The 17,888-nt window shown below is 37.7% G+C and overlaps 1 protein-coding gene across 2 annotated transcripts in view; it reads left to right on the top strand.

Moving 5' to 3' along the window:
• Positions 1-15,807, top strand: part of lingo1a (leucine rich repeat and Ig domain containing 1a) — a 170,008-nt gene extending 154,201 nt beyond the window's left edge. For both annotated transcript variants that reach the window (XM_028043285.1, XM_028043280.1), the window contains one exon: positions 11,738-15,807. In XM_028043285.1, the coding sequence (XP_027899086.1) occupies positions 11,750-13,597 (1,848 nt within the window). In that variant the 5' untranslated portion in view covers positions 11,738-11,749 and the 3' untranslated portion in view covers positions 13,598-15,807. The remainder of the gene's footprint in view (positions 1-11,737) is intronic.
• Positions 15,808-17,888: the final 2,081 nt, after the last annotated feature.

Genomic DNA, 17,888 nt, shown 5'->3' with positions numbered 1-17,888 from the left:
TTAGTGACACTTAATTATTTATATCAGAAGCAGAAGTGACATCACACAGTGTGTGAGAGAGCAGTAGACGGACCAGAGATTTACTAACGTTTTGAAGAAAAGACCAGATGATCACAGAGTTAATTTTCTAAACTGTCTTTAAAAAAGAAACAAATGCAAAGAAAACGCGTTAAAATGGCGAACGAACCTCAAACCAACCTCAATATACTGTCTCTCTAAAATCAGCTTCTGATTTCACTTTTTGAAGATTTCACTGACTCCACAGATGGCTAACTCTCAGTCTCCCTCTCTCACTAGCTGCACCTCCATTACAAATATTGCAGATATTCTGCCAATGTCAAAAAAACACAATTTTGCAATTGCACTGTTTCCTTTCCAGACTATTTCTCATGATTGTTGCTGTCCTTTTTTTTAACCTGACATCGACAACTAATTGTGCTGTAAACTTAAACACTAAGACTGACAAATGAGAATAAAATGCTTAAAGATCTTTTTTAAATTAAGTGTCTTAAATTAGCTCAGAAGGGAGCGATTAGTGATCAAAGAAAAAAAAAAACAACATTCCTCTGAAGATGGTCAGATACTGGACTGAAAACTAACAACAAAGAAATAAAATCTAAAGAAAACCATAAAATGACCTTCAGAAATCCTTAAGATAATTTATTACAACAAAGTCTGGCCGCTTGGAATAAATGCTCAAAGAAATAAGTGAAGACTGAAGACATTTTCGCAGTAATCAGCACTGGATTACCTCATTATCGCTCGGGAAGTCACAATGTAGCAGTTGATTTTCAGACAGAGCTCACATATCTTAAGATCTTTACTGCAAGGCTGTTCATCCAAGAAACCAATTATGTATTATTTTTATTGTTTTGAATTCTGTCTAAGAACATTTCTGTCACTAAGCAAATGTATTCAGATATATTTTCCTTCCCTTTCCACTGTATTTGTGTAAAGTTCATTTAAAGGCTTTTATGTTCATCATAAATAAAACCTGATTTGCAACAATAAAAGCTGCAAGCGGTACTCATTGTCAGGGGTCCCTTGGCCTCCTAATCCATCCTCCACTATCCCACGTTAGCCGCCAGTTTCCAGTTTCCTCCGGTCGCCGATCCCAGTGCACTGGTGTGGCATTTTCAGCATCAGGGTTGACTCTTTATCAACTAATTACAGCTCATTTCCCTCTGAAAAAAAGGGCCTCGCTGCGAGCCTGAGCATCAGCTAAAGCAAAGTGGACATTTTCTCAGCCACACTGGGAGGAAAGCTTTTAAATGCCACTCACAATTAAAGTCAGTATGGCCCTAAGCCTTTTCACACTGTGCCCATCACACGTTCCAGCAGCTGATAAGATATAGTTTTAATTATTCATTATAAAACTGAGGCATGTTTCCATGTTGACTCCCCCCTAATTGAGGAACTAGTATAGTGTAGTCACTGCTATTAGAGCCGTATCCTGCAGACATGTATAGAAGACTCATTGCAGCGTTTATTGCAAAAGACAGGAAAGCAGCCCTAACCAAAAGCAACAACAAAAAAAAAAAAGCTTTTGGTAGAAGAAAAAATTCCTGGACTCTCTATGCATTCAGATGCATTATTATGTTTAGGTGTTATTTGTTAAGGACTAAGTGTTAGTACTTAACTAAATATGAACTTGTAATATACATGTTATCTATCTGTATAAGTTGGTGATCTGAACTAATCTGAGTTAAAAAAACAAACAAACTGAAGTTTTGATGCTTTTTTTGTCCAGGAATTTTAACAAATTTCTCAAGTGTTTTTCACATTTTTGTAATTCTCTTGGCACTTTATCTAAAAGGGACAGCATTATATGTTTTCCAGGCAAAAAGTGACATTTTATAACACAATCAAGTAGCTATGTTAACTTCAGTTGTTTTAAAAATGATTCATATATATATAAATTTGAGTTAAAAGAAATTTGGCTTCTTAATTTAACGCCTTGAAATTGGGGCTCTGTCTCTTTAAAAGCTCCCGCTCTTTCTAAAACTCCACCTTTAGGAAGTCATCACAACATGGCTCCTCTATTAACCCTCTAACAAAGTTTTTACCAGCGTTTCACTGTGAAGTAGCTCCTATAAGGAGCTTAGCAGGTGTACATTTCAACCAGGCGTTTGCTAATTGCTGCTGGCTAGTCTGAAGGAGCTAGTTGCCCTTGAAGGCAGAGCTAAGTCTACCCAGGCGTTGTCATGGAGATTCAGGGGTTCCTTAAATGTGCATGAAAGGAACAAAGCAACACTCTAGTTTTGTTATTGATGTGGGAATAACATTATAACATGATGTAAAGCTAAAAAAAAAAAGTTGATTTTACATAAAGCTGTCCCTTTAATAAGAAAGCACATAATGTGTTTTAAATATGATTTTTTTTCAGATTAGGGAAATCATTTGAATTGAAAGCCAAGCAAATGCGATGCAAAAATTCTCATCTTAACTCAAGAGTGGCTGTTCACCAATCATCACACTGATGTTAGTTACCAATTGAAAAATTATCTACCATTGAATCTGCCTGGTCTTTGTTTTTACTCCTCAAATACGAAATAGTGAAACAAATCTGACATATTGTATATTTTTATATTCGACGACCATAAATTTGGTACTTGTGCTGCATATTTTACTGGGCTTTAGAACCCAGCCAATCCTTCAGTCCCTCTGGGCTTTCTAAAGTGGAGATGAACAATTACTTCATTAGAGAAAGATAATTGAGATCCTGCACCCTGCAAAAATGGAGTTTACCATCAGAAGCTCCTCGACCCCAAGAGAGCGTGGAAATTGTACAATTCCATTGTTTGAACAATCCGAACAAGTGGGTGCCTGTTTTGCACTGGGATTTTGAATATATTTGGTAAGTGAAACTGGAAATTTGCTACTAGCCCCCTGGAGGGACAAACATATTTTTGCAGATCAACTCTGCAATTAAATCATATTGGAGGGCATGAAAGCATTAAAACTGTTGATGCTATGGGTATAATGACGTTTCCTGTTTCTTGTTAACATCTTTTTTTTTTAAGTCTTTCACCTGATAATATAATTTAATATTTATCTCTTTAAATAAAATGTATTTACTTCCTGTCACTAGTGACCATAAAATATTTCTGTTGGTGCAGAGTCATATCCTCCTGTGTTTGAAGGAGATCAGTTGCTTTGACACAGTTTTCCTTTTTTTAACAAAGTCAAAATGATTTAGAGCTTTGAACTACTATTAGCATCTTATATCCTTGATTACCATAATAATCAAGTAAATGGTTACCAGAAAAAGGTTGTCACAAAAAGGAGCAAAGTATTGAACATCCACCCAAATCTAGATCTCTGCTTTAGCGGTTCTGTACAAACTATCATTCACACTGTAATGTGTTGATTATATAAAAAATCTGTATAAAACCACTAACCTTTTTTGCAATTTCAAAGTTGTTGTCAATGATTTTTGTCAGGAAAAGTCAATGTTGCGCTCAGGTGCAGATGAAGCCAACACCTACAAAAGTAACACATGAAAAGTTTAGAAAATTAAACATCTGCATTGAACTTGCTTCCTTTGTTCTGCTGACATTGCACCATCTGTGGTGGCCATTAAGGCTTTGAGTCCTTTTGAGAGCCATTTTTACACCCAGCTAAACAAAGTTTGTGATCTGAAAGTGTTATTAGCCAACATGACCAGAAATGCTGACCGAAAAAAAAAACAAACAACTTTCTCTGGCCTTACTGTCGACTTTCTAAAAGCACCTCCTGGGGTCTTGTTAGCACTATAGCTTGGCAAAAGTCTGATCTACACAAAGCCAACACAACCAAAACACTCGAGCCTCTTTGACCTTCAGTGGTTATTGTCTCTCCTATATGCTTATTGCCCGAGATCTGTCGCAGCTTTTTATTCATGGTGGCTGGAGCTCTGAGGGTCGGCGTTTCCCGTGGCGCTCGGAGCAAAGTCCGCGTCTCTAACTACCTCAGCGAGGAGCGGCTCAGTCAGTCAGTCAGTCCCCCGATCCTGAAGATCAGCTCTCCTAGCGGGGGTGCGACACATAAGACGACATGCCAAGTAGAAACGTCGCTGCGTCTGCTGGGCGTGTGTTTTTATGTGTGTGAGTGACGGGCCTGTAATGCGTCTTTCTCTCTGCCTCAGTGGAGAGAAAAAAAGTAGCGTCTCACTACAGGGGAGCCGGGCGAAGAAGTTTCTGCAGCTGAAGGCGCCAAGTGTGTTGCAAGTGTTAAAATAAGCACATCACATCTTTACGCTCCCAGTAGGTGCAAGATTGCAGTTGTGTTTTTTTTTCTCTGGCTCCTTCTTATATCACTTTGAACATGTATGAACAAATTCTAGTGTCGTTTTAGAAATTTGCTTCGGCAGCCACATTCTACAAAAAAAAACAAACAAAAAAAAGCAACTTTTGAAATCATATTTTTTAATCACTAAACTCAATAATTGGGACTGTAATGATACATTTTGCTGGGTGATAAATCGTCCTAGTAATTATTGCGATAAACGATAATATTGTTGTTTTTGAGAGATCATCTTTATAATGCAAGTTCATCTTCTCAAACACCAATAAACATACATTTAGTAAAGACACTGGAAGAGATTTTAAATTTCAAAACAAAACACAACCAAAAGCAATAAATAAAACATTTAAAAACCATAACTAAAATGGATTATGATGTCTCTAAATAAAATGTAAATATTAATCACCAGAATGGGAATTATTGAGTTCATTTTAATATATCATGTGATTAATTTATTAATTGAATAATTGCAACAGGCTTATCACTGATTTTAGCAACAAAAAAAAGAGCATTTCCATTAAGCAAATTTAGTTTCGAAATGTCAAACTCCTGAATTTTATGGTCAGTGGTAGCCACAGATGACTATCACTAGTAGTCATTAGTACTACTGATGGTAGTTACCACTTCCTGTCGTTTTCTTTGTGGCTTGCGCCAGTAGTTGTTGATCATATGACTCTTCAGTTGTTTTGCAAGGTGAGCTGATTCAGCTCACCAACCGTTTTCTCTGTGCATCTCTACCTTAAAGGTGACTCCAGTTAGTCCTGTATGGATGCAACACCACCTGAGGTGCAACCCGTTTGAGCTGGTCCAATTAAATGTATTGCACATTTATTTGGTGTAATGAAACACCAAACAAATGGGCTCATGTGTGACTCCAACACCTCCTTCCCTCTTTAAATCTGAAGATGTCAGGCTCTCTAAATCCAATATACTTCCACTCGAGTTTCCAGTTTGACATTTCATCCTAGTTTGGGGTACTTTCCTCATGCTAAGCACAATCTTCTCGCGGATTTATTCATCTCTGCGAGGTAAAGTGAGACATCAGTGACCGGAGCACCTGCACAGAAACGATAAATGACCCTGGTGCCAGGTGAAGTTCAGTGGGGACATGTCAACAGGCTTCAGAGCGTAGTTTTGTCAGAACAGCAGCTGCGCTCTGTTGGAATTCTGCACCTTGTTGCATCAACCAGCTTCTTTGCCTGGATTAGGGCTATACTGTCCATCTGTCGGCAATCGGCTTTACTTTTAAGCCCTGCCATTTCACAGGTCCACATCTAGCCGGCAATCCCGGTAGGCGGCTTAGCTCTTTCAATGACAGAAGGGTATCCTTGCTCCTGAAAATTCAGCTAGCCAACACTCAGGTACTGTGAAAGCAATCTTATTTAGCAAGCTAAAGGTCAGAGACTAATGGTTAAGATAAATTAAGCTGAATTGTGGCTGCTACTGTTTTTTGTGGCTGCTCCTGCTTATTGTACAAACCAAAGCGGTTTGATTAACATTTAACTTCATGTCATCATCATAAAGGCTGGTGAATTTTAGAGAGGCACCGATCTGATATTAATATCTGTATTGGTCTTGATATTGAACAAATTTTAGATTGGGTATTGTGACAGTGTGCCCGAGATATAAGGACGGATCTAGTCAGTCTAGTTCTATGCTTTGTGCTCTAAGCAACATCATTTATTACTTATATTACATTTTATTTAGAATTCCTAATTGTTCTTTCTGGACCATTTGAAAATGGTTTGTTGCAACTTATTTTTCACATGTTTAACTAAGCTAGTCAACCAGTTCCAGTGTTAAATGTTCAATAAAATTAAACCTTTATTGATCTTTGCAAATATGTTCTAGCATTACATTACTGTGGCATTACCATTATATTATTTGAAAATGGTTTCAAAACAACAATATTATCGTTTATTGCAATAACTTCTAGGACAATTTATCGTCCAGCCAAATTTCTTATTGTGACAGAACATAAACATATTTTTACATGTTTGGCGTATTTACTGTAGGTGTGCTGTACTTGTGTGGAGTTCTCAAATACATTTGTAATTCAGTACATTTATGTTTGTGTTTAAAAAAAAAAAGGAAACGTTCTAAATCAATTCAGCACCGTTTTCCTGTATTGGATCGGTATCTTCCGGTACAAAATCTGTATCAGTATCAGAAGTGGAAAAAGTGGATCGGTGCATCTCTAGTTCATTTAAAAATAACAGACATCGATGGCCTACATTATTTTCTTATCCATCCTCAAAAAGGGTGTAAAGAACGAGGGTGCACATTTATAACCAAGTGTTCTAGGAAACGGCCATCAAAGTAAATAAAAATCCACTCCTGCATTTGGCCATTGAGGATTAGCCTGGCAGCTGACTAAGCAGTTTGCCAAGGAAGAGGCTTTAAAGGCTTTTAACACTTTGTGCTGCAGATAACGTCAGCATCATCTCATGGATTTCCCAGCAGCTTACAGGTATTTAACAATGGTATTTAAAAGGGCTTGGGAGTGATGTCTTGTGACAGGTAAACTAAAGCTTTGGGCGATGGATGTGTCTTCTCTCTGCTTGTGTAGCATTGTGCCTATTGTGATGAATTTAATGGAGACAGACAGATGAGCAGGGAACAAATCAGCGATGTATAATAAGTGCAGACATGAAGCCTATTCAACATGCTCCGGCATCACAACACAAATATTGGGTGCCGGTGCGTGTCGGACAATGAAACTGGTCTAAGTATTTCTAAGGCCGAAAATGTAATGTAGACAGAAAATAAAAAATATCATGCTGAAGAGTATAAATAAAGCAATATACCTGCAAGGTAATGCAGAAATGTCAAACGCAAAAATACATGACATTTATTCAACAAAGTTCAAAAACAACAATAATTTAGAAAACAAGAATTTCTTATTGAAGTTTAATCTCTTTTTTATTATTATTCTCTTGATTTTGATGCATATTCTTAAGATCTGACAATAATGTTTTTAGAAGTTTCATTATATCTTCCAAAACCTTTATTTGGTAATAAATAAATAAAAAAAAAAAATAATATATATATATATATATATATATATATATATATATATATAATGATATTCTATATATATATAAGTGAGATTCTACCTTATGCAAAAATAATACAAAGTCAACATATTAACAGAAGTTTAAAACTAAATGCACAACATTGCTTTAAAAATCTATCCTGTTAATTAGTATTTACCATATATTTTCCAAATCATACATTTTTCCATTTTAGCATAAAAATTTAATCTGAAAATGGGTAGATTTACCAAATGATAATGAAAGCATTCAAATTCTTGTTTTACTGCTTGTCTTTCATAATATCGCCTTGACAGTATTGATAAGTGGAACTGTTAGATTTCTGTGTTTTGGCTCCTTTGATAATTCAGTGGACCTCTGCCTATTTGTTTTTCAGCATTTGAGATTCACTTGTTTGTGGATTTTTGTGAAATTATTCCAAAATTATTCCCAGAAAACCCAGATATTCACAGATTTTTTAAAATCTAAAATATTTGAAAGAGAATGAAGCTTGGGAAGCTGAAATACTTCGGTGTAATCCTACTTGACACAATATTGAGGAGTGCCATTCATTTTTCTTGGCACTGATTGACTGTACCAAAGATTGTCTATGTTAGCTTCTGCAGTACTGCTAAATGTGATTTCTATTGTACACATTAATATGGATTAAGGCAGATTTGGTATATTAAGTTATATTTCATATCCATTGTTTATCATACTACTTGTGTTTATGGCACTATGAACAGGGGACTATGCAGCTACCTAAAAAATTAGTCAGAAATATTTACTTTTTTGATCATAAACTTTATTGTTATGAATTTTGAAATAAAATTCAGAGTCCATATCGCCCAGGCCTAATTACTAGTCAGAGTAGTAGTTGTTTCATTATTATTACAGCGATGCCGCTCCATTGTCAGAGCAGCGTTGGGTACCATCTGCCTCCCATGTGAGGCAATATCCTCAAGATCCCCATAGATGCTGGCACAAAAACATTTCTCCCCTCCATTCATTGATCTAGTTATTGGTCTTGGACCAACGGGCCCTTGTTTATTGAGCACAGTAGTCTTATTTCTCCAACATATTCATTCTCTCAGGAAGTGGCCCCCTCTCTCACTCCGCCTCAATTAATGTAATTCTCTGGGAGCTCACTGATTGCTATGAGGAGCTGCATTCAGGCTGCATGCCTGTGAGGGAACGATAACGCCAGATCATTAACAATCCAGTGCTGCTAGTGTTTACCAGTGGAGGTTATTTTTCATCTTAATGTGTCTGTCTGTATTTTTCCTAAATTTTGCTACTGAGGCTATGAGCAACATCCCCCCCCCCCACTAAACTTGCCAGGAAATAAGAAATACACAACATTTAAACTGATTATTGTTTAAATCCTCAACGAAACAGATTCAGTCACGGTGTGCATGCTTTTGATCTTCTGCTTTTGAAAGAATTTGAAGGTATGATTCTATGTTTGGCTTTTTTAGGTCTTGTTTGTTGCCGTGGTTTAATGGGATATTTCCTTAGCCTGTTTCCTGGATTGCCTCTGTTTGTCTTTTTCCTCTCAGCCCACACACCTCGACCTAATTTTTTCTAATTATCACACCTGACTCGTATTAAGTTATTTACACCTTGAGCAGTAGCTCTTCGTTTTCTGCCTCTACTTGTGAAATCACTTCAGAGTTGATGTTAGTTTCCTTTCATATGGGTCAGTCCTGCATAATTTGTCGTTGTTCTAGTTTTGACCACCTTGTTTTATTGTTTGGCTTTGTAATTTTTTTTATTAACTGTCACCTGAAGACTTGTTCAAATGCCAGACTGCTGTACAAAACTTGCTGAATATGCTGATTTTTTTTTTTTACCAACAAGAAATTATGGTTGAGGTACAGTAGAGACAGTAGTGGTCTAAGCAGATCTGCATCTGCCTGGTTCTCCTCTCCACACAGACAGAATCAACCAGTTAGCCATGGTAAAAAAAAAAAAATCTCTGAAACACTGACATCTCCCCCAAAATAAAGAAATAACTTAAAGCTTAGCGCAAGATTTAGGGCAAGCGAATTGTGTGAGACAGAAGAAAACTTTTCTGTATGTTTTTGTCAGCACAATATTGACCGACGGCTCTAGGATACAACTCAGAAACATTGAGAAGCTAGCTAGCTTCTGGCTAACTGCTAGCTACTTGCAGTGAGCTGTGCATTTAATTGCACAGCTCAATTAAATGAAATTGAGCTATGCCATCCACAACACCCACCCATTTTTTTCTGCTAACTCTTAAACATTTAAATAAATTTGTGGAAGCAAGAGTTGAAGATTCTCCTTTAAGACAAAAAAAGAAAAAATCTAGTATTTAGTAAGTATTTTGGAGTATAATGTTCAACAAACGTATTTTTAAAAGGTACATTTTTTTATGTTAAAAATGAGATTCTTTGTTTTCCACATCATTTTCGAATTCTTCAGAAGACATTTTTAACATCTTGTTTAACCATTTCATGTTCTGTTGAACCGCCGCAGTCCTCGTTTCATTTGTGTTACAGAATAACAGGAAATGTTGACCTCCAGCTCTTGATTCGTTGTTTTATTTCCTATTTACACCATAAATACATACTTTCTGGGTTATTAAAATATGGATAAAATGGCAAAAATGTCATTCAGAAAAAAAAATAAAACAGAATTTTGAACATAATAAAACTGATTTCATAGGGCCCTAAACAAAATCCTCGGCAACAGAAGTGAAAGTAATAGCGTCTCATTTGCTAATGCCCACTATGTAAATGCCTTCATGATAGACGATGACAGATAGAGCCAAGCCTGGGGTCACTGCTTCTTAGGTGTCTTAGCATGCCACACAACACGCCCGCGCCTCTCTATCTCTGCGCTCCCTGCGCTCAGCACTAACTCAATCGATGACGTTGGGGAATAAGACTGATCACATATGGCCTGGAGCTGAATGCAGCCCAGCAGGCTTTGCCGCAGGTCTCTGATCTCAGACAAAGCCCCCTCAGTGTGTTTCGACATCACTTGATTACAGATGGTATCGTCAAATCCCCAATCTGAACTTCGACCTTAGACAAAATTAAATGAAATTGAGCTATGCAATCCACAACACCCACCCATTTATTTTCTTTTTATTCTGATGTCCAGCTGTCTGGTGATACACTGAGAAGGGGAAAAAAAAAAGTTATTAGCGGTTGCCCGCCTGGCAGTAGCATGTCACCCCATAATTAACTGTCAGCTATTTTTTAAGTGATTTTCTTTGTCCCTTCCCTGCAATCTCTATCTGATATATTTGTTATGGTCTACTGAATCACACAAAACATCCTTCATTGGGTTAAGAGGAAATACCCATTAACCTGTTTGACTTACACAAATCCTGAAACATATAGTAAACAAATATTAATAGTATCTGGCCCTAAACCTGTTATTTCAATTTGTAGCCAAATTATCCAGTTGTCATGAATTTTTACTGATGCAGACCCACGAAGCGCCAACACCAGAAATAAATATGACTTGTTTTGCCCGAGAAGCTTATTTTTATCTATCCAGTTCCCCCACTGGCGCATGGTCTGTATTTTATCCCAAAAGACTGCATGAGCTCAGTGTCAGCCACAGCACATATATCACACTTGCCACCATCGATCTTTGATTGAGTCCTCTTGCCTTTGCTGCTGCTAAATCCTCTGGTGTTTTGACTGGTACAGCAAGGAAACACTATAGGGTGGAGAAAAAGAGACTTTTTGTTACCAGAACAAGGTACAAAAAAAATGCTCAGCATATTTTCCTGTGACACAGCATAATGCGGATTACTAAATAAAGGCAGTTAATTCCACCTGAAGCTGCGCCTTATCACTTCTTGTCAAGGGGATAGCATTAACTGATTGAGTTTCTGAAAGGCGATCTGTGGAAATAATGCTCAGCAGTGCACTGCAGACTCAATGGGGGTGGTACAGCAAGGCTAATGTAGATTCCCAGAATGAATACACCTTTGAATTTCTCGCTAAGATCGTGACTTCCTCTTTTTGGTCACCATGACGTCTGTGAAGGACTTTAATTGTAGAATAACTTTTGAATGTACTGCAAGGCACAGAATCCAAAACTGTGAATTCACTGTAAACTGTATTCATCTTACGCCTACTCATAAATATTGTAATAGCTGTCATACTATCTGTCCGGTTCTCTTCACAGGAGTCACATGAGAAGAACATCCTCTTAGCTCCTATGATTGGTGCACAAACCAAATACCTAAAAATGTCAAGGCCAATGGATCAAACCTAAATTAGGTTCAAACCCCTGAGTTCAAATCATTAAAGTCCCTGTGTTTCTATTCCATTGTTTAGACTCAACTACTCGCTATCGTAATTAAGTTTATAAGTTAAGATCATTAATGTTTGATTATCTAACAAACTATTTGCCATGTCTCTGCTTCTACCCAGGTAACCGATAAGATGGTGGCCAGGGAAGCGACTAGGCACAGCTACCTGGTGGCTTGCTGGCAGCCCATTCTGATCCTGATGCTGGGCACCGTGCTTTCTGGCTCCACCACGGGATGTCCATCCCGCTGTGAGTGTAACGTTCCAGAGCGCTCAGTGATGTGCCATCGTAAGAAGCTCATGACCGTTCCCGAGGGCATTCCGGCAGAAACGAGACTGCTGGACCTCAGCAAGAACCGCATCAGAACGATTAACCCAGATGAGTTTGCCAACTTTCCGACCCTGGAACACCTGGAGCTCAGCGAAAACACTATCTCCACAATTGAACCCGGAGCATTCAATAACCTTTATGGGTTACGGACACTGGGATTGCGCAGCAACAAGCTCAAGTTGATCCAGTTGGGTGTATTTACGGGCCTGAGCAATCTCACCGAGCTGGACATAAGTGAGAACAAGATTGTCATCCTGTTAGACTATATGTTCCAGGATTTGTACAACCTTCGCTCTCTAGAGGTGGGTGATAATGATCTGGTTTTCATCGCTCACCGTGCTTTTCACGGCCTTAACAGCCTCGAGCACCTGAGTCTTGAGAAGTGTAACTTGTCTTCTGTGCCAACAGAGGCTTTTACCCACCTCCATAGTTTGATTACTCTCAGGCTGCGTCACCTCAACATCAATTCAATACGGGATTACTCTTTTAAACGGCTACATCGGCTGAAAGTGCTGGAAATAGCTAACTGGCCATACCTGGATACCATGACCACAAATTGTTTGTATGGATTAAATCTCACCTCTCTGACCATTGCCAACACCAACCTGACCACGATCCCTTATGTAGCCTTACAGCACTTGGTTTATTTGCGATTTCTTAATCTTTCATACAACCCCATCCATACCATAGAGGGAAATAAGCTGCATGACCTTCTGCGTCTACAGGAGTTTCACCTGGTTGGAGGGAGACTAGCAATGATTGAGCCCTACTCTTTCCGAGGACTAAACTACCTGAAAATACTAAATGTGTCTGGAAACTCTCTTACCACTTTGGAGGAGTCAGCTTTCCATTCGGTTGGAAACCTAGAAACCCTGGCCTTGTACGATAATCCCCTGGCCTGCGATTGCCGACTCTTGTGGGTTTTCCGAAGGCGATGGAGACTGAACTTCAACAAGCAGCAGCCCACCTGCACCTCTCCCGAGTTCGTCCAAGGCAAAGAGTTTAAGGACTTCCCAGATGTTCTGCAGCCAAATTACTTCACGTGTCGCAAGTCCAGGATTAGGGATCGTAAAGCCCAGCAGAAATTTGTTGACGAAGGAGCCATTGTTCATTTTGCTTGCCAAGCAGACGGAGATCCCGCTCCAGTGATTATGTGGCTTTCTCCTCAGAAAAAGTTTATCACCTCCAAGACAATTGGAAGGCTCTCTGTGTTGCCAGATGGCACCCTTGAGGTGCGCTATGCCCAGATTCAAGATAACGGTACCTACGTATGCATAGCCAGCAACGCCGGGGGAAATGACACCTCTCTTGCTCACCTACACATTCATAGTTACTCACCGGACTGGCCCCACCAACCTAACAACAGTCTTGCTTTCATATCCAACCAACCCACTGAGACTCGTGCTAACGGTACAAAGCCCAATGTCCCTTTCCCATTTGATATAAAGACACTAATCATTGCAACCACAATGGGTTTCATCTCTTTTCTTGGTGTCGTCCTGTTTTGTCTGGTACTGCTATTCCTCTGGAGCAGAGGTAAAGGCAACACAAAGCACAACATCGAGATCGAGTATGTCCCACGCAAATCGGACGCTGGGATGAGCAGCACCACAGTGGACGCTCCTCGCAAGTTCAATATGAAAATGATTTAAAAAGGCGTGGCGTTTCTCGATTTTGGACTTCAGCATCAGACAAATTAGAGAAGAAGACTCCTTTGCAAACCTGCCGATCATGGTCTGTTAACATAGATTACTGCTTTTTTTTTCTCTAACTGGTGGACTTGACGAGACCAGTTCCTGACTTGGAAAAAAAAAAAATCAAGAAAAAAACAAGAGGGAATGTAACTACAGCCAGTGATAGGGTAGTTTCTACAAAGCCTGTGGGGGCATTATTTGAAATTCAGATTTGTCATACAAAGGTCATAGTCCTCCAGATATTGATTGGGGAAAAAACAAACTATAAAAGAAGAAGAAAGCTCTCCAAACAGCCAGAATACGGGGCCTGATCATATTTAAATCATTTTCTTTTTTTCTGTTCATTCCACTTCTTGTTTTCTGTGATGCTGAATGAATGCTAAGTCAACAAGCTCACACATACATACAGGTACATCTTTGGTTAAAATGTTAATACAATGTCCCATGGTCTTTTTCATTTGTCTTTTTCTATTGCGTCACAATGCTGATAATCCTTTGGTAGAGACATACAAGATATTCTTAGTTACAAAAATCATTAAAAAAAGATAGAAAAATTAAACAATTTAATTACGACCGCTGTTATTGCAGAGCCAAGACATTGCAATAAACGATTGGCTTCTGTTATAAGACCTTGGATTACAATTGTAATTATAGTACTAGTAGTGCTTCATTGTAAAAACTGCTACATTTTATTTTGAGTAGTTGTGTTTCAGAAATGCAATGTTTACAGACAGAAAGGAGAAGAAAGCCAGTCTGGTTTTCTTCTCCTTTGTAAAGCTGAATTTTATCGATGTGTGACAAACATAATACATAATTCTCAACTGTCCTTTTTTCCCTAATATATTAAGAGTTTCCATTTATGCTTAGTGTAATATTAAACACAACAATTATGCTACCATCTAAAAAGAATGGTCTTGTTTGGTCCTGCGGCTCAGTGACCAGTAAACTCCTGGTCCTGGGGGTTGAGTCTCGTCAAGCATTTACAGATTTAAATAAACTTGATACATCGAATTTCTGGTCAATGTCCGCTAAAAGGTTTGAGGAGATTCATTCCAGTTATTTTTTGGTGTTTCTAATCCAGTTTTTTTTTTTTCACTACAGGTCTGATTACCAAATTAACTTCTCACACTGGCACAGTTTGTGCCCGTACCTTTCTCCACATTGTGCTCGACTCTGTTTGCGTAACGGCATTCTTTTGTTGCTTCTACCTGATTCCAAGAAATAAGAACTACTTGTTGTGGTGCTCCTAAAGCTGTAGAATATCTCTGTCATTGTTGGTTACTTCTCTGGAGTTTGTTTTTTTATAATTAATTGTTTTCTTGTTTTTTTTTTAAAGAATTGATGATTCATTCATGAAAGTGCCCCTCTCTTTTCCTTCCCCCCATTAAAGCCATGGAATCGTTACCTTCTTGGATCACTTACAGGTTTGCTTCTCCCCTGGAAATGTGCTTTCCGTGTCACGAGGGAGCGGAAGAACTCAAGCACCTTGAGCTCCACCGGTCGGTACTGGATATTAAATCGAAGGGTCGAAGCCTTAACTTTTTAAGTACACACTACGGACATCCAGGCTTTACAAGTGTGTGTTCGTATACAGGCGTCTACGGTGGATGACACTACAGATAATGTCACGGTGACGGCTGGAAGTGAGGACGGAATATGCAGATGTGTGGACTGACACAGATGGTTTCACCCATGGAGCAATCTGAAGCAGCTTTGGTGTAATCCGTTTTGCATAAAGGAAAAGAAAACCTAAACAAACTGGATGTGGCTCACGGCTCTCCCTCTTGCTGAATATGAATGCTCTTTGTTCAAAGTGTGGCTACAGTATCGAGCCTTTTTTTTTGGTTTTTCTTTTTAGTCCCATGTGATCTGAGGGTGTTCGGGGCGAGTTCAAGGTTTTTTTTTTTCTCTTTATTTTTGTTACCCCTTACTTTTTTTATTTCGACCCTGGACTATATCCACCATGTATAGTCCAAGCCAACTTTTTACAAAAGAAAAAGATACTAAAAAAGAAGTCTATGGAAAAATACATTCAAATTGTTCTGTGCAATAAAGGTAATATGCAGATTTCTTTTTTTCTTTTCTCTTTTCAATTAACAAAATTTTGTTGATGTTGAATTGTTGAGAATATGGTATGTTGTATTAAACAATCTATGGACTTTTTTAAAGCATGTGGTTCTGGTTTTGATTTTTAAAAAATATTTAGGTGAGAAATTTATTTTTTTGAAATGATTTGGGATAAATCCTTGTTGAATAGTAACATCAATTAATTAAATATTTCACAATATGCCACTTTCTGATTATTTTCTTAAAATCCAGCAAGTTAACATGTGACTGTCGTGCCTTATGACATAAGTTGTGAAACATAAACACTCTTTCTGGGTCAGTACTGTCAAGAGTTTAAGAAGGGGGGAAATACAAATATGTAGAAAAGCTGGGTGTCGGAGTTAAGACAAGTACACAAAAAGAACAAAATTTTCATTTAGTTTCCAATTCAAACTTATGAGCTTTTATTTTATTTTATTGAGATTTATAACAAAGTCCCACAAAAATCCATATAGTTTTCTGTCACAATATGGAAAATTTTGAAAAAATGAAACTATTAACTTGACCTTGATAATCTAGCACAGGCTAAAGCCTAATTCACCTATCAGGGATTCGAGAGTCATTGACCAAAATTAACAGTTTCCAGTGATTTTTTTTGTGTGTGTGATTGAACGGCTCATTATATTCAGACAGAAAGGTAATTTACCATAATATGTTTTAGCTCTAAATGACTTCAGAAAATTGCAGTTCCCCAGCTTTGCCTCTCAACATTAATTACCCACCATTAGAAACGGATCACAGTCTTTAGAATATGTTTAGGGAATATTAATAATTTAACTCAGTAAAATTAGAGAAAATAGCTTTTTCCATTAAATAAGAATTTGATTGTGGGATTTGGCTCGGCTAAACATGAGCAAATAAGCCTATTCTAAAAAAAAAAAAAAGGAAAAGTGATACAAAATCAGAAATTATTTGTGGACAATTCAACTTCATAAAACATTTTTGCGCTCTGTTAGAACTCCTGTTTCTAATGATGCTCATGTATGTTGTGAGTGGAAAACAAAGAGAAGTAATGGAGACTCTTCCTTGTGTCCTGACTTTCCATTAAAGCTTCCTTTTATTCTTCCACTCGTTTGTTTTTCTTCTATCTTTCCTTTTGACATTAGCTACGTCATTTTTGCGTTGTCCTGCCTTTCCTCCTTTCCTCTCTCATTCCCTGATGTCATTTTTTCATTTCTTGTGCCCTCGGTTCATTCCTTAATTAAATAAATAAAATCCCTAATTATTTCTTTTCTTACTACTGTCATTCATTTTCACTCTCCTGTATCCTTTCATCCTTGTTCTTCCTTCTTTCACTTCATCTGGGCTTAAGTATAAAGTATTAAGTTATATTAAATGTTCAAATTAATCAAACCACATGTGTTGGAAAAAGAAACATTTGTAGAAGAATATATATATTGATTTACTGTATATATAATGACTACAGTACAACACAGAGCCACTGAGTCGTCTTTTTAATCCACTTGAATCAAAATGAGCAACTAACCAAATAAGGAGACTAGTAAATATAGGGTTTCATCAGAATTCTCAAAATGAAAATTAATGACAGTAACTACTAATTTATAATGATATTAAGTGTTAAGAAGAGTAAAATGTTTAGGAAATGTTGAATTATTGTGTTTGTATTATATAATCTAGAAATAACTTGGACTACTGAAGTAATAAGTCACAGAGTTTACAGAACTATACCTACTATGGATGGTGTTTTAACAGTGTACAAGTTTTTTGTACACTGTTAGAGCAAAAGGTGATATAGCTAAAACCCCAATTTTGCTAAAGCATATAACACCTGACTCTTTTTCAGAAGTGCAGCCCCTGAGGTCAGGGATGTACATTATTTTTTCTTTTGCCTACAACCATCGGCCAAACCATGCAAGTAAAAAAGAAATTGCAGAGGGGGTCACAGCCAATATATATATATATATATATATAAATGCATTTTTATTTTATTCTTAATTGAATAAATGTACTTATTTATTGGGTTTTCCACTTTGTCATGACTAAAGTTGATCACCATAGGGGGGCGTCTCCCCCCCTTGGGTGATTGAATGATGAAAAATTATGATGATTTCAATTGCAGTTTGGCCCAAAAATAACAACACACGACACAGTCAGGTTTTCTCCCTGTCTGAAAATCTTACTC

Source organism: Xiphophorus couchianus, chromosome 2, assembly GCF_001444195.1.
Source record: "Xiphophorus couchianus chromosome 2, X_couchianus-1.0, whole genome shotgun sequence".
Lineage (NCBI taxonomy): Eukaryota > Metazoa > Chordata > Actinopteri > Cyprinodontiformes > Poeciliidae > Xiphophorus > Xiphophorus couchianus.
Note: the sequence above shows the minus strand (reverse complement) of the source record. Positions and strands in the feature narration are given on the sequence as shown.